This window comes from Halichoeres trimaculatus, unplaced genomic scaffold (assembly GCF_033239565.1).
Source record: "Halichoeres trimaculatus isolate MK-OKI-2021-1 unplaced genomic scaffold, fHalTri1.1 fHalTri1_scaffold_3, whole genome shotgun sequence".
Taxonomy (NCBI): domain Eukaryota; kingdom Metazoa; phylum Chordata; class Actinopteri; order Labriformes; family Labridae; genus Halichoeres; species Halichoeres trimaculatus.
Genome location: NW_027437181.1, coordinates 33,233,522 through 33,259,631, shown reverse-complemented (window position 1 = coordinate 33,259,631; position 26,110 = coordinate 33,233,522). Strand labels below are relative to the sequence as shown.

The following is a 26,110-nucleotide window of genomic DNA, read 5'->3' as shown; positions in this document are numbered from 1 at the left end:
TATTACTGGCTCTGAAAGCCTGCTTAAAAAAGAAAGTTCTTAAATGCTTTTTAAATGCTACATGTAACTAAAAAAGTAACTTGTAATCTATCGAAGTTGCTTTTAAAATCAAGTAATCTGTTAAGTAAATCATTTACTTTTAAAATATGTAATCAGTAATCAGGTTACTTTTTCAAGGTAACTATAGCAACACTGTATGTAATATATGAAACAACCAATATGAAGAACAAATCACCTCGAGACACAGAATCAGTTGCTGCATGACAGGCCACAAAGGAAATAGTAAACTATTTTTATTGACATGTTCAAATTCTGCTATTTACAAGTTTTCATAGTGGGCAACAAAACACCTCACACCATTACAGTTTGAATAGATAAAACAAACATTGTTTGTACAGAGAGGAATCTGGCATCTCTCAAGAGCCAGTCAGAGAAGACACTCACATGTTCAGAACATCAGTCTGGTAGACAGATAGTACAGGAAAACACAGATTTGACCGCTGTTTGTTCTTTAAATTCACCTTTGCACCAGAGTTACGGAAAAATCTCAGTACCTGCCTCAGGTGTGATTTGGCACAGTGATGAAGACAATGACTTTTAGCTGTTGAATGATTTCATTTATTCACCACAAATCACAAAAAGTATGTTTACAATACTGCTGACTTTATCCAAAGCTTAATGACCAAACACTGTATCTGTTCCTCAAAAGAGAGTTACACATTTTTCCACAAGATGGCGGTAAAGTATATAAAGTGGTCTTGCAAGAGAACAGAAGCTAATATGAGCAACTGTAAAAAGCTCCTTTTGGGAATTTGTTCCGTTTTTAATGACCAAGTTCAGAAAGCACACAGAAAACAGAGTCACTTGTTATGCTATTATTTAAGCATTACATAGTGAAATTATTTATCCATTTGACTAAAAATCATTCTGGGGCAGCAGGAGGGTCTCCTGAACAAGAGCTTTCGTAAAAGAGAAGGAGATTCGCCTCAAAATGCAGAGTAAAATGTTTTCATAAGGTAAAACCCCAAAGAATTAGGCTGGTTAAGACTTATTACAGGGCGGCCTGATCACTGAGAGACATTTCTTTTTTTTATCTGAATCAAAAAGTTTCAAAATAATAAATGTATTTTTTGTGTCTTTGCAAAGACACATGAATTGTTGCTTCTCTTAAGTGAGTCTCTCACCGTTTTCAGACAGAAAGTGGAGCAGGTTTTTGTCTTGATGTACTGACATATGAGCATCATTTGTGTTTATCAGTTTTGGCTGAACACAATCAAACATTTTTCACTCAGGGATTGTGATAAACTATACTACCGTTTCTATGTACTTAAAGTGGTTTGACTTTTTATGCTGGATACCCACACTCAGATTGACCCAGCACTAGTGACCTACCCAAAATATAACTTTTTTTCCCCTATGATTTACATTCAATACACATGTAGCAATGAGGCCTAATAGACCCTGTACAGAGGTAAATCAACCAAAAGATTTCCTCTGTCTGAAATCAACAAGGCTTTAAATTTGATTATACTTTGAGGGGTATCTTAAAATCAGCCATTTCTGATGCTGTCTTAGAACTCCAGGATAAAGTCAAGGCAAGCAAGCTTTTTGAGGCAGTGTCATGAACATTGTTGCCCCTCAAACAGTTGACTTGGTTTGTAATTTTGCCCTGCAAAACAACTACTTCACTTTCAGTCTGAAAACCTCATCAGGTCATGGGCTCACCTTTCACTCTTTTCACACTCAACTTTGGTGACATCATTTAAAGTTTGACATGTTGGTGACTGGAATACGAAACAAGATCATCCAAAATACATCAAGAATTTCTCCTATGCCAGTGTTGTAAAGGTGCACTCCGCTAAACTTCATTCTGTTGGGTGAGATCCTCTGACACACTGTTGAACTCAGTGGCCCGAGTGCTCATACCCAGGTACTGCTTCAGGAACTCGCTGAAACGTTTTTGGTTGTTCCACTTGCGGGCAGACTTCCGGATGCCGATGAATCCACCGTACCGCTTCTGGTAAGACCTTCCTGGAGACATCAGCTTCCTGTAGCCGTGCCTTCCTTTCACAAAGCCGCCAAACCTCTTAGACAGGCTCAGCCCCAGATCCCCCTGTCCCCTTGCTGCTACATCAGTGGCTCCTTCCTCCTGCCCTGCCTCTTCTTCATACTCATCCTCAAGAGACAGAGCATTCTGGGAGTTGTAGGCAGTGTTCAGCTGGCTGCCCTTGATGCCTAGAGCCCTCTCATCCACGCCAAGTGCCCGGGTCATGTGATCCAGCCTCTGCATTGCAATGGGCAGCAACAGACCTCTCTCTGCCTGCTCATCCTCGTCCTCCTCCTCAGGAAACAACGCCTCTGCCTCCTCCTCAGATCTTTTGCGCAGTGAAGCGCTGAGCGACGACAGGGGAGACAACAGCACTTTACGGCAGAAGTCACGGTAGAAGGCAGGAGAGATGTTGCTTTCACACTCAGTGAGACACACCTGTAGAAAGGGACACAGAAGACAAATTCATTTACTATCCTGACTTAAAGAGCTAAAGTTATAGACAATAAAATGACCCAACACATTTCAAAGTACAAGGACTGCAGAGACTGAAGTATGTGGCTATTTTTAAGGTCAATGTGAATGTGTTAAGTCCAGGTAAAATAAAGGTGAACTGAAATTAAATAAATTAAGTTAAAGCAAAACAAACACAACAAACAAAAACTCAGACCAGATCATCTTACTCAGTTTGTTATATCGGGGGGAACTGGCCTATCAGATAGAAAAAAAACCTTTGTGTGGACACTTTTTTTCGGTCCAATGCTTTGACTGTATCAACATTTAAAATGTTCAGATTAAAATTTGTTTATTTTTTCACATAGTTTAAATAAACTGCACACACTCTCACTTAAATTAAACAATCATAAACATTATGATGATCTTCTACAGAGCGACCATTTAGTCGGTCCTGCGCTTTGGGATGACTAATTGGTTTGGGAATCTGACAGTTGAACATAAAGCTCAAATATCCACCTTGGTTAAGGCAGCAGGGAAGGTTATAGGGGAGCCCCCACCCCTGCCCCCCAGGACATATATGACCAGTCTGTTATTTGACAGGCAACCAACATCATAGATGATCCTTCCCATGTGCTGCACTCCCAATTTGAGCTCCTAAACTCAGGAAGGATGTATAGAACCCCTTTCTGTGCACTTAACCGGTACAAAACTCATTTATCCTACATGCTACAGGCTTAATTAACAAGCAACTAAAGGAACGTAGACAGACAAGCCGGAGGACTTGAGGGGTCACACTACAGAAACCATGTAATATCCAGGGATGGGCAGTGTGGGGTGTGCATATGCCTGTAAGTGTTGTGTGGGTGTTGTGTTTGTCTGCACTGTACTGAACTCGAGTCCGACCATGTTGGAGGCACTCTCACAACAGAACTCGCAAATATATAGGTTCGTTGTTGCACAAAATGGTAAATTACTGCCGTGTTTTTTGCTGTATTCATAGATTGGACTGAGAGAAAACATTTCATATGCTTTTCACTACTAAAAATTATCCCAGATCAGGGCAAGGAGTGTTGTTTGAAGAACAGAGAACATTGTGGTTAGCTTAAATCCATCAGCATTTCCAAGGCAATAATCTGTCATTAATCTCAACACTTGAGTCTGTTTATAGCATTTCCTGTCAGGTAGGTCATGTTCTCTGTCCATCACACTTTAATAACATTAAATATACTGTGACAGAGTATAACTTTGATCAGAGGTAATTCACGGCAATAAAAAGTACATAAATAAAAACTCAGTGTCTTTTAGAGGCTTTTCAAAATTTAGCCTCTCCCAAAAGAATATCATTTATTCCATGGACCTTCTCCTCCATGAAAATAATAATGGTAACACCTTTGTTTTCATACCTTTGGGTAGATGATGATAAGGATGCTGGCTCCTGGTATGGGTCGCTCCTGCTTATTAGGCATAATCTTTCAAATTATATTTCTTTTTCTTGCTTGCTGAGTCCTTCACAAAGGGTTTTACTGTACTCTGTGCATTTTTTTCCACACTTTTTGCCGGATGAGACATCTTAAAGTCATATTTTACCATGCACTTCTATCTCCGTCCATTCAATGGTTACGTTCGTGTACCTCCAATGCAGCAGTACATCCGGATAACTACCTGAATCGTGACGTCAGTGCAAACACTCTATACTCTATTTTGTTGCAACATCAGATCAACCCCTTTACAGTCTTTAAAGACTTCAAACAAATCTGCCAGAACCTTGCTTTTGTGTCACTTTAAAGACCACAAATTGAAGGCTCTGTGAATACAATCTCTTTGGAATTGACTGCAGTGATGCCTTTGGCTGGAATTGTTAGTGTTTTTATGGTTTAAAGACACCATTTCCCATGAGCACCATCACCTACCGTCATTAAACGTGAAACCTGGCTATGTCCTACCAGTGCTCATTTACCAACTCCAACCTCACCAAGCAGCGCTAACGTAACCTCACTCTTCATTTTATTGATAGACTCAAGTTTGAACAGACCACTGCAGAATAACTGCTGACTGTGGGTTGGAATGAACATTACCACTAACAACTTAGCTCGTGTTTTAGCCTGTGCTCTATCACTCTCCTGTTTAGCTTTCTTCTGCTGTGACGTACAATTCAAGAAATCCTGTGTAAGTGTCATCTAGCAATGTAAAGTGAGATTGTTTTGAATATTAGGCCTGAAATTTATAATAAATATGCAATTTAATCACTCTGCCACTGATTTACTGGAGATTATAGAGTGCAATGGCCTAAACTTAGTTCAAGAGTGATGTTAAAATCAACCATACAACTGACTCTGGATTAGTTTTTTATTTCCTATTCCCTGTACTTTAATGGTTCAATGGCTATGTATGCATGCATGCATTTTTGAGGGAGGACAAGCTACATCTCATGACAAACATAACTGGTTTGATGAAGCTCTCTCATCATGGAAGCCTTCTTCTGTCATTGATCAGCACATAAAACCCCTTTCAGGCATGGAGGAGGAGGGAAAATGCGTCATGAAAATATTGACAAATGCCTTTAAAATGTCAAATATTTTACAATGAATACTCGGTCAATATGCTTACATAAGGGTTTAAACCCTTACCGTAAACAGCTCACTCTTAGAAATAAAACAAACACTTAAATGTCTTCATGTCCTCACTAAAAGTCTAAGGAGCTTACATGTCATTAACTAGAGAGGAACATTCACACAGAGAAGAAACACACACATCTATCCTCAGGAATCAATTAGCCACAACAAATTAAAACTCAAATGGCAAAAGGGTAATTTGATGAGTCAGATTCAGTGAGGGAGAGGGGAAGAGAGGACAAGATGAATGGAGGGAAGGAAGGTAGGTTAGAGGCCACTATTTATTTCATTACTAAATCTAAAGAGCCCTGTGGAGTGGGTTGCTATTTCTGTGTGAGAGTGTTGTCTGTTGTTTGTTTATTTTCCAGATGTTGAATTTGTTAGCTAATTTCAGGGCAGTGGCGTATTAATGATGCTAAAAGAGAAGAAATACTCATAGCTTCTGTCAAGGTAGAGTGAGGTAAAGAGGTGGAGTTGTAGCTTGAAAATGCCAACCCTTTGTACAGAGGGATTTTTTTTTAACAACACCTGATGTGCATGCAACTTGGGTGCAAAAGCACTGTAAAGTATAGTGCTTTGTCAATTGACATGGGGGAGTTAACCGCCAAAAATCCCATTTTTAAACTAAATATCAGCACTCATACGGATTGTAAACGGCTCCCAGGTTTGTGAAATAGCAGTGAGTGGACAGAAGAGATCAGCAATTGGACAGATATTAGGTGGACAGAGGTTTTTAGCTGAGAAATCTAGCATGTACCCAGAGAGCAATTTAAACACACAACTGTCGCTCAATGCTCATGGCTGCATTATCTGTGGACACTTACCAGACTGTGACATACCAGAGCGTAAATGTGTGTCATCAATTCAGAAAGCCTCCCAAACCAAAAAGAGCACACAGGTTCATAATACAGCAACCAGAAAACTACATCCAGAGAACTGCACCAAATCACAATATTAATGGTTCTAATTAACAGACTGCTTAATCATTTCATTTCATCCCATAATTTGACTTTGGTCATAGGATCCGTTTCTGTTAATCATGTAGGTTCACCCATCTTTTTCATTAAATAGGCAAAGTCAAATCTGTATTTTGAGTATCAGCAGTAAATACTGCTTGCATGTGGTCAAACCTGGTTAACCAAGGTTGGATAAAGAAGACACAATTTAAGTAAACACCCTCAGACGTCGCTGGTGTTTCAGTGCAAAGTGTGACCCTGTTAACTTGTGACTCTAGGCTGTTAATCACTAATACTGTCGGCTGAGAGTCACCAGTTAGCATGGTCGCTTTTAGCTCCAAAACACAGTTGTGCTGTAACAGTCAAAACTTGTCAGAACATGCCTCTGTTGTATAGTAATGTTTCTGATAAGTGACCACAGAACAAGCGTACATTTTGATGCTTCTAACAGCTTTAATTTAGTGTTTAAAAAACGCTAACTCGTCTAAATGAATGGAGCTAAATGCTGCTTCTGCAGTCAGGATGTGTGCGCAGCTTTATGACGTAGACTGATAACCCCTTTGTAGGGGTGAGCTGTTAGAGAAATGGGCTATTTGGAGTGCAGTTGTTTTTTTTTATGTCAAGCTTGTTTATAGTTTATTTTGGCTGTAAAAATAACATTTATTTTCGAAATTGGTGTTTGTGTGGTTTCCTTTATTTCGACAGCTATAAGCTGCAACAAACAGCAGGCTGGAAGTTTTCCCTTAGAGAAAACTGAATTTATATTACACTGACAGAAATTTGTTCATTTCAGCCACTCAAGGCTGTGTTTTGGCTGGTAATTTTTAAAGTTAGATCTAATTTTAGGAATCATCGGCTGTTTGTGTCTAATTGAATTTTGAAAAATTAGGTTTTCAATTTTAGCTGTGAGTTTTTGCAGCCCATTATGGTGTGTGTGTGTGTGTGTGTGTGTGTGTGTGTGTGTGTGTGTGTGTGTGTGTGTGTGTGTGTGTGTGTGTGTGTGTGTGTGTGTGTGTGTGTGTGTGTGTGTGATTCAAATTGCTCACCATGGTGTTGAAACTGAGCTGTTTGGGCAGGATGTTGCTGCAGGACAGGCAGTCTGCCTGGCAGTCACTCTGGACAGGATGACACAGACAGAGCAGCAGCAGAGCCACAACAGTCTTCATGGTCCCACCGGCTGCTGCAGGACACAGAGCAGAGCACATCAGACACACACGTCACTGCAAATAGTTTGTCATAAGCATAAATGCTTTATCTTCTCTTTCTGTAATGCAGTTTTGCAGTTTGAAGGGAGAAGGCTGTTGCCTGAGCATACAGTACTGAACCAGTCTGTCTTGGGCCAACTATACATCAAAGCTGCTTCATGTTGAACCGCTTTGCCATGGCAGCGATAGTGTTGGATGAAACCAACAAAGACAAAGATTTCAGGACGATAGGAAACAAGACGCAATGGGAAAGCAAATGTTTCAACTACTTGTTATTTCATAGCTAACTCAAGCCTCCAAATTTTAGCTTGGCTTAGCAAAAAGTCACAAAGGTATAGTAAAAGTATGTGAAACACTAAGTTGGAATAAATTAGATAAAGTCAGAGAGTACACGTTTGGTGTAAGGGGGTGTTAAAATGCAGCACAGACTGTTTGAGGTAGTCTTTTTCCCCTCTTAGGGTTATGGAATCAAACATTTAATATTACTGCAGGTGAAAGGTGTCAATAACAGTGGGTGTCAATGACCAGCAAGTAAAACATGGCTGCCTCTCCTAGAGGCCAGAAAAGGATTGGGTTGTGAAGAAAAGGAAAATGGCTTTCTGACTTGTCTTCCCACTTGTACCTGGAGAGTGGAGAAGAAGAAAAAAGAAACTGGTCTACTTGTTAGGGCCTGAGCCCGCCAACCGCAGGTGCTGGGAATGCCCTCTTGAAACCCTCAGGATTTCTTTCTTTCTTTCTTTCTTTCTTTCTTTCTTTCTTTCTTTCTTTCTTTCTTTCTTTCTTTCTTTCTTTCTTTCTTTCTTTCTTAAGAGACTTTAGCCCCAAACTGCATGCCTTTTATTTGAGATAAACACGAACGCACCTAGCCACAAAATTTAGTCATGGTGAAAAAATGTATGATTCCACTGTTTGCAAAAAAAAAAATGCCCCATAGTGCCCCCTAGGGGTTTGAGACTGCAGCCCCTCAGGCTACTTTGAGCTAGAGCCCTGAAATTTTTTGGCTAGAACTATTATATCTAGACCTACAAAAAAAGTCTCTGATGACCATGCTGAACTTCCAACAGGCATTTCGCTGTTTGGACATAAACTTTGGTTTTTGACCATTTGCATGGCTGTAATCTAAAAGTACAATTTCACTGACAGCTGACACCATGGGGTCTCCAAGAGAATAATGTAAAGAGGTATTCTTTAAAAAAAATTTCCCGTTGTGCCAACAGCACCCTCATGACAAACTGATGGGCTCTGCAATTAGGTCCAAGAGAAAACCACAGGAATAAAATGTGAAAAAGAGACATGAAGGATGTAAAGAAGAGGGAAAATAAAAATGATTTGACCTTATTCTGCTGGGAACAGCCCAGTCTGGTGAGTCTGACGTCAGAAACACGACCAGAGTTTTCATCTCATTAAACAAACTCGTTAACTCCTTTAATTGATGCCTCAATTATCGCCGCTGGCAACAAACTGAGTCATTGTTTGTTTCTGACACACACACACACACACACAAACACACATACACACATACACACACACACACACACACACACACACACACACACACACACACACACACACACACACACACACACACACACACACACACACACACACACTATTCAGACACAGAAAAAGAGCACACAAATAAATCCACACATGCCTCATCTAGACACTTCATGCCCTCTAATCGGTACATTAACAGACACACACGTTTACACTGCTGCGTTACCTTTAGGTTTTTATCATTTCTTCAGCTAATTTGGCAGAGAGTACATCTAATTTGTCTTCAATCACACTCTTCTTTGTAATGTCTTGGAAATTTGGATTTGTTCAGAGTAATTAAAAACTGATAAAAGTGTTTTTGCTCTGCAGTTCTTTCCAATCTCTTAAATAGCAGCTCTGGTAAAATTAATCAAAATTAATCATTATTTATCTTAATTAATTAGTTTAAAGCATTCAAACAATAAAAGAGCGTGTCGATCTTGTTCAGTTTGTCTGTGGAAACACCACAGCAGGAGTATTATGGGACAGCTCCGGGCGGGACCAGATTAGCAGATGGACGTAGATTTAGTTAGACAGCTTGGGCGTGTTTATTTAGTCAAAATGTGTCTCATTTCTCCATCCTCCTGTCATTGACTCTCTGCTAACTTGGCTTTAAAACATTATCTGCCATCATTAAGGATCATGCATGAAGGAGACTTTGCATCATTTCCCCTCTGTTATCTAATGAGGCGTGGTCAGAGGACGTGCACACATGCTGCGGCTTTGTTTAGGAATGAGTGGGGACAAACAAGAGGGGGAAAGAGATCTGTCGTCTTACTGCAGATGTTTCAAAAAAAACTTCAGAAAGCTGATGACATATACAGGCAAAATTTTAACTGTGTTAGACCAGAGCTAATGGGTATTAAACAAGTTTTTGTTGTTGTTGTTGTTGTTGTTTGAAGATATTGTTCAGAGTCAAAGTCTATCCTGGGTGCAGTCAGATATTTTCAGTCTCCTCCTGTTGATTGGCTGCACGGTCCTGCCTACCCCTCCTCCATGAAAACAGAATTAATAAAAAATTATGAATTCTGTTGAACAATAATCCAACTGTCCTCAACACAGCAGTGCTTGGCCAATATGTCTGTTAGCCCGATTTAGTCATCTAATTATCACATAACCAACTGTTGACTGTTGGATGTCAGACTGGATTTCAAACTTACTGGCTGGAGTCTAAATGACAGGTCACTCTTAGGGATGTTGTCAGCAGTGCGCACACCTCTGTTACCTTGAATATTTACTCATTTGCTCTCCTTCACAGTGCTGTACTGTTTTCTGCTCCCTTTTCAATAACCTCTCCTGTCCTCTTTTTTTCTACAGCTTCTGTACATTTGAAATGCAACTCACACTTTCTGTATTGATTTTGTCATTTAACCTTTCCCCACTTCAGGCCATCGCCTCATCAATAAACCAATTTTTGTTACGGGCAAACAATCAGGTTCCTCTCTCAATCTAATGGAGCAGGCAGGATCAACCTCACTTCCGACCAAGTTAGGCAAGAGGCTGGGGGTGTCTGTGGTGGATGAAGAGCAGACGCTTCCAGCTGTGTGAGCTCTGGTAATGTTGCCTGTTGTAGTTGATTTGTTTGCCTCAAAATAACAAGGAAACACCTTGTTGGCTAGCCGCTTGCAGTCTTAAAGAGTTATTGTCAACTTGCTCTTTCTTCTGGAGTATGTGATGCATGGACCAAAGTCCAACAGGAAGTTCAAATAAGACGTTTACCCCCCCAGAAATAAAAACTGACCAGAGGGGGCAGTAATGTGTCTGGTGTCTGACAAGGCAAATGGTTGATTGTAGCTAAGGCCAATCAGATTTCAAGTGGTGATATGGGAAGATGAGTTAGCCACCCCTCTAGACATGGCCCCCACATCAGACAGATGGCCACAGCACATGTCTTGGCAGTGAAGGGGGCAATAAAGTCAATACACACTTTGGGGACATTTGCCCCAGATCTTGATCAAATGTAATTCCAGTTTATCCAATAGTTTGAAGACATTTCAGTAAAAGTGGCAAAAAATTATTTTGGGACAAACTTTTCATGGCTTTTGTAACCAGTTCGAAAGGAGTTGGCCATTCTGTTGTTCTTCAAATAAGGGTTGTTAAGATGTGGAAAATTTCCAATAAATTTCAGGAAACCATGGATATTTTAGCTTGGGAATGTTGTAAATTTTCAGGGTTTTGTTGTGGTCAACTTAAATATATTTTCCCCAAAATTTCCTGGAAATATTAGCATGGAATTTTTTAAATTTCTTGTTATGTGCAAACAATTCCAAGCACTTTTCATTAGCATCAATCAATACTTTACCACAGCATTTCCACTGAGATCACATGTCTGGATTTATACTGAGGTAAAGATATTTGATGATATTGTTTAACATTAAGAAATGGACACATTTAAGTTAAACTAATAAAGGTTAATCAAAATGTGCACACTTTTAAGGTGCTAGCTAGCCAGCTAGCTAGCCAGTTTTCTGTCAGCTTAGCCAGATTTGACCACCAACTGACTGACATGAATGATTTGCATTGTAGTGAGCTGGCATAGTTAACACGTGAATTGTAATGCTGGCAAGCTAAATTAGCAACTTGTAATGAATTATGTTGGCTCTACTAATTTAGCTAGCTAAAAAGAAAAATTGTCAGTCCCTAATCTTGAGGTAAATATATTGTCTATGTTTCTAGCTAGATAGCTAGCTTAGCTTATGAATACCAGCTCTCATCTACCCTTCTGTTTATATGTCCATAAAATAGTGAATAATGGACTGCTCATTTTGCTAATCCTCTACTGTTTGGCAATAGGGTAAACCATTAACGTTTTACAGTTCTTATGACTAATTAGTGTCATTTGTAAATGTTGTGTCAGGCATCTGTGTGCGCTTGCTTATGAGAAATATTTATGCCTATATTCATAACAACTAGATGGAAAATACCTAAAAATTTGGTCATAATGCCATTAAAAATATTGCATTGGACATGTTTGCATGCGTAAAAATCCAAAATGTTAAATATTAATGCATGTGTATGATCAGGTAAGATCAGTCCATATAAATTCCAGAAAATTCTCATGAATTTCCCAAAAACCCCACGGAGAGTTTCTGATGAAAAATGTTGCAAACCTACTTCAAACATTATTAGAACTGATAATAATAATAATAGTAAAAAAAAAATCTGTTATAATTCATTTGTTAAGAGCGGGTGAAATGAGGTCAGACTCTGGATAAATACAACCCAGCAGCAGTCACCAAAGCTTGTCTCAGGTTATGACTGGCGTCCACACACGGATGCTCACGCACACATTCACACCCTCATCTGTTTCTTGTCTGCATACTTCTCTGTGTATTAAAAAAGCTCTTTAAAATGAACGGGGACTCTTACTGACGTCTGCCAGGTTCTCTCAAGAGCCCTTAAAACTCAATTACTCTGCTTTTAATTAACTGATTAACCACCAAATAAACCAGTTAATTAAGTCATTACTGTCTGGTGCTGCACTGAGGCGCTGCTGATGATGGAGGTCTTACAGTCCAGGAGATAATGAATGAGGAGCTGCTTTCAAATGGAGGGAGCCCCCAGTCCAACAAATATTTCAAATATTTCTCAGTGGTATCAGGGTCATCCTGTTTTCTCTGAGCAGTATGTGTATGAGAGCTGTTCTTTTATCTAAAAGTCCAGCCTCAGCAAAGGAGTGCACAATGCTGACAAAAGCTAAAGTAATAGGTGTAAAACTTAAGACAGATTAAAAAAAAAACAACTCATGAAATTAGACCAACAGCATTGATTCTGTCACTCATGGAAAGCATTAAACATTGTGACCACCTCATGCTGTAGATTAAAAGGCATTCTAAGTCATGAATGTATCCTAAAATTAAGAAACGTTCAACTGTAAATTCAAGTCTGAGTCGTGTCATCCAGCAGCTCACGACTCACTCGAGTTCAAACCCCTCGAACTCCTCATGCTGGCTTATCAACTGTGTCCACCATTATTTTCCTCCATTAAAACCATTTCCCCATCAAGAGAAGGAAGCAAAAAATAAATTACTCCGGGGCTGGAGAGCGACTTAAAGCTGGATTATTCACGCGTGGTTGAACGAAAGAAGGAGTGTGCATCCGTCTTAGCGGTTATTCTTTATTTTTCAAAGCTGAACTGGAGATTATTACGTCACTTAAATGTAATCACCACAACACTGTCAGCGTCACAGCAGCACATTGGGTACCTGGATCCAACTTTTTTGACTTTGTGGGTGTTTTTTTTACTCTGGACATCTGGACATAACAAAGCCATACATGTACAGGAAACCAGAAAGTATCCTAAATATTAAATAGTCAGTCAGTTTTCTCTTACTTTACATATATTTTATTTAACTTTACACTTTTTGTTCTGCAATCAAGCCCTAATAACGAGCAGCATGTTTTGTTGTGTTTGTCTTTTTCCTGCTCAGTTGTCAGTGTTTACTTCAGGAGACAGAGGTTGTGAATTCAGTCCCATTCAATCACTGCTTTATTAAACCCAGAGTGAATGTCACTCACCTGTCCCACTGGACGCCAGTGATGACGTTGTTGCTGTCGTACATTTATAGCCTGCATCAGAAGGAGCACTGGTCATGCTCCACTTTGTCTGCTCATTATTTCCTTTACACAGCATTCATGGTGGTCTGTGTGCCAAGGCTTTGGTGGAATACAACTCATCCTTCATAGAGAGAGTGACATTTCCTCCTCTGCATTCAGAGAGCACTATATCTAGGGATAGGTACTGAATTAGGTACTTTTATAGGTACTGACCGAATTCTGTCAAAAGTGCCGTGTACCGATTCACGGAAAATCAAAAGGTACCATGTTTAGGTACCTAAATGCATCCTTGTGACTGTGACGGAGTGGAAGAGTAGGTGATTTAGTAGAATAAATATGTAAATTGATTTTTTTTATCTTCTATTATTGAACGAATTGATATTTTGTACCACAAGAACACAAAAAAGTATCGAAAATTTGGAACCATTAAGCAATGGTACCGATTGCCAGGTACCCGTCCCTAATTACATCATGGTAAATTGTCTTAATGTAATACTTTGAGGGTGGTAGAGATGGGTGGATTTAGCCACAGACAGAAAAACTGAGTGAAAACAGCTGCCTTTTTGCTTTTCAGAAGAAATAGAATATTTTCTGTAAAGTGTGTTGTGAGTGTTGAGGGTATTTTACTCTACTGTAGTGAATTAGCTAGTTTATAGCTCCATAGAAACTGTTTGGTTACACTGGATACAAAAATTTCATCCTCTCAAATGTCAAATAAAATCCAAACTCAGTGAAATATTAGACTTCCTCTGGCCAATCTCTAGAAAGTTTTTTTTTTTGTGTCGTTGCAGTGTTGTCGTTCATGCCTGATAGTTTCTGAGCAGGTTAGCAGAAACTATGACTCCTGTACAAGCAGCAAGCTCCGGTCTTAAACTATGAAGCCTTCATTCAGAAATTTTCATCATCAAAACACAGCTGTGGTCTGAATTTCTCTATCAGCACACACTGGTGGTGGGGGTGAATTTTTTTCTAACACAGTAGTTTAGAAGATATTAAGATCATGAGTTTGTCCAATCAGAGCCACAGCTCACATGACTGACAGGTCTGGTGCCTTGTAGCTGTTAGTGTGGAGACTTGAGGCCAATATGGCCCCTGACGACGATCGGCTTCATTACTCTGTATCAGGAACAGATGGATGACGTTAAACTATGTCTACATATGATACAGTCTAAGCTCCTGTTTTGTACAAGCATGAATTCTGATTTTGTACAATGATCACTGACGCCTGTATCCCCAATCTTAGGCTAGCATCTAACATTGACTCTGAATGGTAAAGTTGTCACCATGACACAGGGTTATTCTGACACAAGCACATCATAATTAAAGTCATTACAGATTCTTAAGGTAAAGAGAGCAGAGAACACTCTGCGGATGGCTTTTTCAGCCCACAAGATGATGTGCTCTTTGTCATCCTTCAAGTTATCACATCTATCAAAGCAAAGCATCATGATAAACAGACGTGGTGGGGGCCGCTTAAGCTATTGCAATCACAAAAACACAATTAGTGAGTGGGGGCGGTTCTAAATTATTCACATCTACCTTTAAACCTGCTGCAACCCAGTTCAGTGCGATAACAGAAGAAATAAGAGCCTGAAAAGCAACTCTAAAATCTTAAATACAACATCCAAGGCTTTGGCTTGGACTCAGTTCTGAGATCTATTTGTCTTTACAAACCAAGATACATTCCTTTAAGGGGGTCATGGCCTGGTGGTTTTACCTGATCCCGGCCAGGACCCTTTGCTATACATGTCTGTCCCCCACTCTCTATCCCTTCTTTTTGGCATGTTGTGGTATTCTGTTTATTAATTGTGTCTTTATCTGAAGTGTTTAATGCTAGTTTTTGGAAAAGTTAATCTTTTAAATAAACTTCCCATTTAAAAAAGCCAAATTGTAGTCAACAGTTAAACATGGGAAAAATCAGTTGATTTATTCTGCAAAACCTGAGTTTAATGCTTCATTCATTTTGATTAATCATTAAGTTGCATTTAAGCCATCAGTTAGAATAAAAATCTTTTGAATAATACATTTCGACTACAGTGTTGGGTATTTCTAAACTAAAACAGGATCTAAATCAAAAGGTCAGCATGGCTAAATCTCTTTGTGTCTCTTTAGATAAAATAACTCAAGGGATCTCAAGACAGCATGATGAATGTGAACTGATACAGCTGATGATTTGATAAAGCGTTGTAGTGAAATGACGGCATGACTGCATAATCATCAAATAAAGGGCAGGTTTTAATTAGGTAGCTGTATATTAAAGTGCAGAACAATGACTTCCTACTGTTAAGAGGAAGAGTGCCCAGCATATCAAAGACGACCAATCAAATGTTGACTGATTAGAGTGTATTCATGATGTTGGCTTTGTTAGTGGATGAGTCACTTTGACAGGTAATTAAATGTTATTTAGTCTTCTGCCTAGAGCCTCACAGAGGACTACTTTATCTGTCAGAAAAGTCATTTTGACTGACAGCTTGTCCCAGGCCCACTCAAAATACATTGCGCTCTTTGTTTTAATATTGATGGCTAACTAGCAGAACGGCAGAGTGGACACAGATGTGACACATTCCAAGTCAGTAGATCCTTAATCAGTTTGTAAAAATATATAATCTATATTTTACTGTCGATCTTCTGATTTATATGTATGTGCATTTATTTCTCACTCCTTACATCTCATTTGCACCCACTGAGCCTTTTTCTTCCTTATTTCTTTGTCGCAGACTTTCACACTCTTTGTCTCATGAACAAAACGTGACAAAATAAGTACTTAAGCATGCACAAGAGGCTCAACGTTATTGGTTTTTGATAACAAAAGAGATTTCACATTGATTATTAAACCTCTTTCTCAGGAGGCTCAAATTGCGCAGTTAGCAGAAGTCTAAGGTTGTGTCTCAAATCGTGTACTGCTGCTCTTCCACTTACTGTTTTGAGTGTATATGTGCGTCCACACTGACAGTACGGTAAAATGTAGTGCACTTTGGTTTCTCAGCCGGCGCACTCAAAATGGTCCAAAAATTGAGGGTGAAACGAAGCACAAGGAGCAGAGAGAAGTCAATGTGAGACGCAGCCTTTGTGTTTTATTTTTAGCCTTTTAATCTTCCCAGAAAGCAACACAACATCTGCACGGCGTCTTATATGTGTGCTTTTTTTATGATTCTGGTTGTCATCCCCTGGTCACAGGTTGTGGGTGGGCATCATGACCAATGTGAAGAACCATCAGTGCTCTCACAAGATGTTCCCTGTCAATCAGACTGTGTGTGACGTTACTGCAGGGTCATTACAGGCAGACACGCTAAGCTAAATCAATTTACTCTCTCAATACATCTAATCACCTAAAGTCCATTAATGGATTGGAGGGGTGCACCATAAGGCCAGGGGTCATAACAGACTCTTATTTAAATGAAATATTTGTGTATAATTAGAGATGAGAAAACACTCTGATATATATTTCTGTCTACCCTTTGGTCCCACCTGAACAAACTTGCCATTTATCTGTGTCTCACTCATGATTTTCTGCTATATGACTCATATCCACAAGGCCTCACAGGTGACTCAAACAACGGGGCTAATGGCTGCGTTTCCTAAAGATGTGGCAGTGACATACAAATTGGTGCCATCATTGCTGTTGTTACATCCTCCTGCTCCCTCTAGTCAAAACAAAATAATGGTTTTTTTAACTTTATGGGAGAAAAGGATTCTGTTTTCCCATTTTTCTTCCGAGGTTTTCTTTCTGACCTCTGCGCTTGCTGAGACAAAAGTCAAAAGATATCTCTGACCCTGTCAGCGACGGGCAGTTTAATAGAAAGGCTTTTTCCAAATTTCTGTGTTTTCAGGCTGTGACTCAGAAGAATTCACAAAACCTTTTAGTCTGGGTATCACACTCTGAAATAAAAGCAGCAGATTTTACTGAGTCACTTTTTTAAAAAACATCATCTTACAGCCATTTTCAGAGTTAAGGGATGGGGAGCCAAACCGCAAAAAATGAAATCACAGCAAGCAATCCTACACTGTTTTTAAAGGCTGCAAAAGATTGGTTACGTTTTTTTTTTTCAACAAGAGATCATTTTCTTTTCAAGAAACCTTTTAAGCAAAACTTCTTTTATGTTTTTTTTTTCATTTGTTTTCTCTACATTCAGAACATTTTTTAAAATCTCAATTTGGATATTTTTCTGGACTGCTCAGAGGAATCTGGCTCACATTGAGTCTGATAAAATGTCTGTACAACAAATAAGCCAGTTTTTGCGGTGTAAAACTATAATTCAGAATCAGACTCAGAAATACTTCATCGATCCCCGAGGGGAAAATGTAGTTTTGCTACAGTGACTCCCAATCAAAAAGTGTAAAAAACAGAGTACAAAATATACAGGTACGTACATTTACTGAGGATATATGTTATAAGGTAATGACACAAGTTATGGGTTATTGCATAAACACTGACATTTTATTGCTATTGCACAGAAGTAATTATTATATATTCTGGTGTGTGATGGATGGAGATACTCAAATCAACATCCTTAAGTCAAGATTTTTGATAACCAATCAGCAAACACGAGAGAAAGGGTGAAGTTAGCATTCAAGCTACTTCTGATTTATTAAAATGACTGATCTATACAACAATGGTTTTGACTGACTTTGAGAATGAAGTCCGACTTTTTTTCCCCCTATGTATCAGACTCTGTCAAACCATGATTTGATACTATTTTGATTGCATTTTTTTTGTTTGTTTTATCCATTATTAGGACTTCAGACCACATTTATAATTGTAAGAACATCAGGACTGTATTGGATCAAGACCAAAGACCAAGATTAATTAGATTACGACCAAAACATTAACAATTTATTATGTATTCACTTGATTTCTTCTGTTGAAGTCTGAGCTTTGCAGTATGTATTGTACGCTTTTTTCTCACCTCTGAAGGACTTTCTTTTAAAATGTCTTGGGACAGCTTTGTAAAGTTTACACATCATGTAATAAGCTGTAGATTTATTCTAAAAGAAAGACATGAGCAAATTAGGTGAAAAATTCATCTTGGACTTTGGATGGGTACTTTCAAAACGATAATTTCCATCTTTTCCCTCCTTGATAAAAGCCCTGTTGTTATCATAAAGGTGTGTAAGCCAGGTGACAAAATAACTGTCTTTAATATTCAGATCTGGTGTCATCCTGTGTTTAACCGCATTTAAAATCTTAGAAGAGATGACTGGGCTACGATACACTGGCGCACTACTCATTGTGTTTGAGAATCCTCAAAAGGACAGCTGGCTACTTTTACACAATAGACTGCACCTTTCTGTGTTTTGCAACCAACATTTGAATGTTGATGACAAAGATGTACAGATGTTTTTCTCAATTCTTTTATCAGCAGGATTGCAAGACAACAAATCAAGAAGCTTGCAGAAAGATAAAACCCTCCCTGCTCTGATTTTTCTCATTTCATCATCAAAACAGCACAAGTATTGAAATGAATCAGCTCCATGAGTCAGGGGTCATTTCTCTTTTGATATTGAAACAAAGGCAGAAAAGAGGATCACACATGGGTCAGCAAAGACTGGAGGGACCGTCTGTGAAACCTCCCAGCGTGAAGGATGGACAGACACCCTGCAGTGTGAGGAACATTGTATCCTTGGATTAACTCCACATGTACAGTTCAATGCAGCCAGCAGAGCCGTACACGCCAGCAGAGTAACCTGTGATCCAGCTCTCCTCCCATCCATCATTTCCCCCAAACAGCCTCTGAATGAGAACTGATTCCCAGGGTGAGGGGAGTTTGTCCAAAGGCTTGTGTGTGCTGTGGGTGAAAACAGCAAGGTCACTGGTGATAAAACGGAATAAAAGGCTTTCCAGGCCAGAGACACGTGCTGTTCTTCTTTTTATTACTTGTATTTATTCATGTTGTGTACAACCAGAACATGTGCAGTACGGGTAATGAGCTGTATGTATTGTTTGGGGTTATCATCAGCGCCAGCTTCTCTGTGTGTATCTGTGTGTGGGTGAGTGTGAGAGAATTATTCAGTGTTGTAAGATTTTATTGCTTTTTAATTAGTACAACTGATGAAGCAGCTAAATGTGTGCAGCACTGGACTCTAAGGCTAATTCTCCTAAAGAAAAAAAGGAGTGTATGCAGTGTTTTGTTGCTGGTGTTGCACTGAGTCCAACCTGAGTGTTGCACTGAGTCAACCTGAGTCCTGATTTTCAGCGCTGATGACTCAGATTTGGACTTGAGCATTGACTTAAGTCCGATTCAGAAGATGGAGAGACAGTTACTGATATGTTTCTGACTCTGATAGAGCAGAGGCTGGTACACCTGCATAAACCTTTACATGCAGTCTTGTTCTGTGACAGTTTGTGCTAGGACTCCTTTACGGCAGAGGTCAGTCAGTAGTATCTTTCTGTCTGTTAAGGCAGTTCCTGTGACACAGGTATTAATTAATTCAGGCCGTAACTTGACTCACAGACATGACAGACTACTTGGTAATGCAATGATGTTGGAAGAAAGAGGGGCTAAGCTGCAAAAGTTGTTCCAAGAGAAGGGGTCGGGATCCCCCTGCTGGGTCACAAAACACTACGCATACTTCATCATGACTGTAAAAATATAAACAAACTAGATAAGAACTCAGAGAGAGCAGACCTCCACCAAGCATAGTGTGATAGTCAATTTGGTGTTAGTTGCAGGTTTGTACAATAATTTGATACCTGACAGTGTTGAAAATTATGATGACCCAGTAAATATTTCATATTCCAGATCTTAGTATCCAGAATATTGCCAGGATCTGGATCGTACTTCTACATCTGTCTGAAATTATGGTGACCTTGTCTTGTATCATTTTGCAAAGCAATCTGACCATTTATCGTGGAGTTATATATACGTGTGGTGAAAATGACCCTATCTCATAATGATAAAGAATTCTTAAAAAAAAAATTAACATTTCCTGAAAATTTAATCAAGCTCAGTTTGTTACTTTTTGAGTTATGTTGTTCACAGACAAACAAACAAAGTCTCTCAAAAACAAAACCTTCTTGGTGGTGGTAAAAAAAGGTTAGAGTTAAACAAAACCATGCAAACACACCTGAGGTGACTAAGCCAGACAACACTTCTATCAGTTCGCAGCTGATAAATTCAGAAAACACAGCAATATGTGCACAAAAGCAGTTTAATTTTCCACTGATCAACTAAATCCAAGTTTATTCTGTTGTTTAATTTATTGGTATCCATCACCACTGTTTTGTGGTTGTGAACTGAAGACTCTGAGAATCCCTGAGCTAGGCGACACCCAGACTTAACAAACCGTGGCGTCAGAAGCAGCGTGTATGACAGAGGCAGCAATGTTGACGCCAGACCTTAAAAAAGGTCCTCCTTCTCTTTGTACCCTCTCATGTTTTTTCCCACGTTATTTTTCCATTTTGTTTGCACTTTTGACTTTTGAAATGCAACTCCATCAGTGTGAAAGAGCACATCACAGAAGACCAAAAGAAAGATGAAAAAGTCTATCTGTCAGAAGGTCATGAGGAGACTTAGGCTTTGATCGTTACTCACTGTAACACTACATGCAATAAAATGATTGAGTTTTCAGGGCTGATGGGTCACAAAACATCTAAATCAACGAGATCAGGCTACAAACCTGCTTCTTGCTGTGCTGTAGTCTGACTTCAATAAAAGACCTTATAAAAAGAACTGTGGGGTCAAACCTGAATAAAAAAAAGAGTCCATAAAGTTACCCAGGCCATCACTGTAAGGAGGCTGATAACTGCTGCTTAAGATCCAAAACACATGCACTGTAAACCCCAAATTTCAAATTACTTCATTGGATTGATCTATGGAAACTTAAAATGGGTTAGCAAGTTCAATTTACTCAAATGTCTGGGTTTTCAGTGTTGAAAGTGTTTCTGAGTAGATTAAACTTTTGTTACTGTTTAGGTCAGCACAATTTAAAATCATTAGTTTGTGACTGCTTTTTGGAACCGTGAGTAAGGAGGGGACGCGGTAGATATGAGACCCTGCTGTAGTTTCAGATGTGCAACAGCAGCACAAGGTGTCTGTGCTCCACATAACACGGACTGCCTGCACGTCACAGCATGGACCAGCTGTCTGTGCTCCTTGCGGCAATGATCAGCTGTCTATTCTTAACGTGGTGTGGACTGACTGTGTCAAGAATAAATATATCTTTTAAAATTTTCAAAATTGGCCTGATTTGCATGATAGTCCAGTCAAAATTTCATTTAGAAATTTATTACCCATTAGACGCACTGCAAAAGTCAGTAGGTACAAGACCTTGTGCCATGGAGCACAGACCACCAGTCAGGGCTGTGGGGCTTAGACAAACTGTTTCCCCTGAAGAACAATGTTTCAATGTACAGCAGGGTCTCTTATCTACTCCCTACCCTCCTCACTCATGGTTACTAAAGTTATGACATTAAAGCTGATTTTTGTTGTGACGGCTTTTATAACCATGAGTGAGAAGGGAACCGTTTGAATATAAGACCCAGCTGTACTTCAGGCTGTTGTTTAATTTAGTTCAGATCTGCTTCAATTTTTATTAATACATGCACTTAATTCAAAAGGTGAATTTATTGATATCACATCTCAGTTTCAAGTAAGGTCAACCTCTTACGTTATGTGATATGCAACCTTTTTTTAAAAAAAATACTACTTAATATTTTCATTTGTAAAAAATAAGCATCAGGTTTATTTGATGAAAGACATTCATTAGAATTCAGTAGCGTTAAATTAATTTAAGTTTCATGCTTCATTACTTAGCTTTTTAAAGGTAACCGGTTTATAAGCATTTTTCAAGTAAACTCAACTTCTCCGGGTTTACAGTGCGGTAAGATACATAAGTGACAGTTATTGGGAAGCCGGACACATCTACACATAATAATTAGAGCTTTTCCTGGTTTATTGATCATTTGAATCTTTAGATTAGCTGACAGGATCAGTCAAAATATCACGTCATTGATTGTAACATGTTTTCTACACATTCAGCAGGTCAAACATAGTGAGGTTAGGTCCATACAGGCAGGGGGAGCTTGTGAAGGATGGATTTCTGCCTCTTATTGCTGCATCATTTTCCCAGCTAACTGCTCTCTGTGTAAAAAGTCTTTGACACAGCTCAGTAATTGGAAAGAAAACAGCGTAATAAGGTATTGTACTGTGTGATTAGTGTCCTATCATATCATGCTGTGGCATACGGTATCCTGTGTTCACACTCCTTTATATTGTGTTATGTTGTGTTGCTAAAGGCCATTATCATTGTATCATACCTTTTTTAAGTTTTATGTTTATTCTATAGTAAGATATCATACTCAGTCATATCCAAATGGAAAAAAAATGCAATCTTTTTTTTTTTGTTTCGTTTGTTTTGCTTAATTTCTTATGCACAATTTTAATGAAATAAAGCAGTTTGGTGTTTGTAAGCCTGACAACCACTGGACCTCCTTACACAACTTATCTTGTTTCTTCATTAAGTCTCTGTCCTCTGCACTGAGTAAGAGAAAGAATACACTGGCTTCATCCTAGGGAATTAAACCAATGACTTTTAAGACTGTAGTTGGATTGTTCAAAAATGTTCTGCATGAAATCTTATCAAAGTATGCTTTAACAATATCTCCTCTCTTTCTGCGTCCTGTGTGTCACTGCCTCAAATGTTTGTGTGTCTTTGTGTGACTTTAGTTTTGTAATCCAGCCAAAATGCACAAACCATGTCATGATTACTGACATCGTTTCGGATATATTTATCCCTGACAAGTGGAGTCATCATGACAGATATAAATTCATTGCTTCTAAAATTTTGCACATCTTAGAGGTTCCACTTGAATCTGCTTCACGTCACAGGAAGAGTTTAAACGGAGTTACTTTAAAACAACGCTGTTTCATCATAAGCACTATCGAGAGATATTCATCAGCTTCTTTCTGCAGACATCAAAATCCAGTTAACTTGCAATAATCCATTTCAGATGGAGCTTTATTTCGCAGAGTTTATTTCAAGGTTAGATCCAAATTGAGCCTGAGGCTAAACATAAACACAGTGCTGATTATGAAACCTATAAGAAAAGCGTGACAGCTAATCTAAAAGTTTATTAACTCCATCAGTGTTTCACATACATGCCTGAAGGCAGATTGAATGGATATTCGCAGGTGGTTCCTAAACAGAAAAACAAACACTACAACTGACCTGACATGGAACTGTAGACGTAAATACATACAATGCTAACACTTATTCATCCATTCATTTATGCATCACACTGCAACATGAAAAACATGAAATAAATCAATCTACAATTACACTTTTTTTCTTTTTGTAAATAAACACCTTATAATTTTAGTTAAAAATATCAAGACTTGATTTTTTTTTTATTTCTGTCATTGAATGGTCAAATACTACCGGGGAGCTTAAAACAGTCAAGATGTAACCTGATAACACAAGAGCTCACCATTCAACAAACTCAGTTACACACAGTCACTGACACCCCAAGACTGAGGCATCACTCCACAAAATACTCTTTTTTAAAATTATTTCAATATCACTTCTTCAATCAGTTTAAGATCAAATGTATGTAAGCTTGAAATATTTAAACTGTCCTTTTTTAATGCAATCATTCAAGGTTTTTTCATTTTTCTGCATAAACAGGTATTTCCTGTCAATGCACATGAAAACCTTCAAAACTATCTTGGTGCAAAGTGAGCCTAACCCTGACACACCAACATGCACTCAGCCTAATCACTCCTCATCGCTCTCTGTCTCAAACTACAAACACAAACACCCAGCAGCTCTCTGCAAAGACTCTTCTCTCATTCAGGGAGCCCATGAGAGCACGGCGGTAAATCAGGCCTTAATGATCGACAACTAATCACACTGAACGATTTATCACCTCTGTTACACCTATTCACTGCAAAAACAAAACACATTGGCGAAGTTTAGTCCTCACAGAGAGGCTTCACCTCCCGCTCTCTGTGGTGTGAACGTTATAGCTGCTTTTATCCACTCGAGCATGCTCCATTAAAGCCCTGTTGTAAGTCTGATGGTGTCTCTTTGGAGGTCTTACATTGATTTGAGAATCAGTGACTGATCAGTAAGAAGATTGACCTGGGACATTAACCGGGAAACGCTTGGTTTGTCACAGAGGTCAACAAGAGAAAAAGCTGCAATCCAGTTGAATCTCTCAGACGTAAGAAGGGTCAGAGGGTCAGAGTGTTACAACAGCTGCAGAATTCAACCCAAAAGTAGATATCACAGACAAAAGATGCAGACTGCAGAGTCAAAAATCACGTGTTTCTTAAAAAGTGTGATTATGTGATAATTCTTGACTTTTTGAAACATTTTCAGTCAACATAAGATTTTGCGTTTGAATTTTAAGCCACAAACTGGCTCAGCTCAAATGCTAAAACAGCAACCTTAGAAGCAACCAATGAGAAGAAGTGAAAATAAAATTCACTTCCAGGCAGGTGGTCACTATGACAGAAACATGCAATGATCCTGTATCAAAGGTCAGAGGTCACCTGTATCTCCCTCCATCTCTGCAGGGTCTTCTTACCTGTGTTAGGGTGAGATCGTGGGGGTCCCTCGGGTGCAGGCTGATGTTTGTCAACGTACGTTTCCTTCCCTCAGTCTCAGCGTGGTTTTTCTGGCTACGTGGAGGCTGGAGGCAGCTGCTCTTATAGAGACCCACCCCCTCCCCTTCAACCTCCCCCTCTGATTCCCTCTCCCTCTCTTTCAAAACTCCCTTCTTCATCACAGAGAGGGAGGGAGGGAGGGAGGGAGGGATGGAGAGCAGAGGGAAGGAAGGAAGAGAATGAAGATGAGGGGGCAGAGAGAAGGTGTGATGGATAGGAAAAGAGGGATATGAGGCAAAGCAGATGTGAGAGAAAGAAGTATAGGGGCAAAAAGATGAAGGGAGCAGAACTGAGGGAGTAATTCTGAGAAAGAGAAAACACGGCTGAGGAGGAAAGATAAGGATAGGGACAGGAAGGGAGGAGTGGAGGCGTCTTCTCTGAGTTAGTTTGGGTCCTGCTTTGTTTCACATCTTTTAAAAAACATCTTCTGAATGTAAGATCAAAACACAACGATACTTTGAATAAAAGGAAACATGTAATAACCAAAAAAAATATCTTCAGTCATGGAAAACTGTAAAGAAATCAGGGGCAGAAATAATGATTGAAAGGAAATTCTGACAGTAATGCAGGGAGATGAAATTTATGGCATTAATTTTAAAATTAAAATAATGAGATTGATAACCCCCCAAACCCCCCCCCCCCAAAAAAAAAAAAAAAAAAAAAGTATTCTACAGTTCTCTTCTTCACAATCAAATCTTAAGCTCTGCTGTCTCAATCTGTGGCTCTGCTTATTGTTTTCTTTACTGTACTTTAATATCCACATTTCAACACACGGTTTACTGAGTTTAACTTGCACCAGTCAAATATTTAACATATTCTTTTTTTTTAATCAAAAAACACAACAAATCAAACGAGCTAATAAAAACAGAAAAAAAATGCAACCAACAATGTTTCAATAAACAATTTCAACCCTTTTCTTGTAGCTGTGAAGACTTTTCAAACTATATTCAAATTTGTGACCTCTTGGGATAAAAGCAGCAGTGTGCTGCAAAAACTGCAATTCAAGCAAGTTCTTTTCCTATCAAAAAATGACAAAAAAAAAACTTCATTAAATAAATATACACCAGAAATGGTCATATCTTTAAAAAGTGTGCTTGTTGAAATATTTAAATACAACCCATCAACAGATTTTTCT

The 26,110-nt window shown here is 39.0% G+C and overlaps 1 protein-coding gene across 2 annotated transcripts; it reads right to left on the bottom strand.

Annotated features, from left to right (window-relative positions):
* Positions 1–268: 268 nt before the first annotated feature.
* Positions 269–24,988, bottom strand: pnoca (prepronociceptin a). Of its 2 annotated transcripts, none has more exons than XM_074666753.1 (3): positions 24,897–24,978; positions 7,118–7,248; positions 269–2,485 (listed from the first exon to the last, which is right to left on the bottom strand). In XM_074666753.1, exons 2-3 carry the CDS (start codon positions 7,235–7,237, stop codon positions 1,859–1,861), a joined length of 747 nt encoding a protein of 248 aa, XP_074522854.1. In that variant the 5' UTR covers positions 7,238–7,248; positions 24,897–24,978; the 3' UTR covers positions 269–1,858. The 2 variants fall into 2 exon arrangements, with proteins under 2 accessions (XP_074522854.1, XP_074522853.1); XM_074666752.1 differs by having other exon boundaries at positions 271–2,485; positions 7,118–7,251; positions 24,897–24,988.
* Between the last annotated feature and the right edge of the window lie 1,122 nt (positions 24,989–26,110).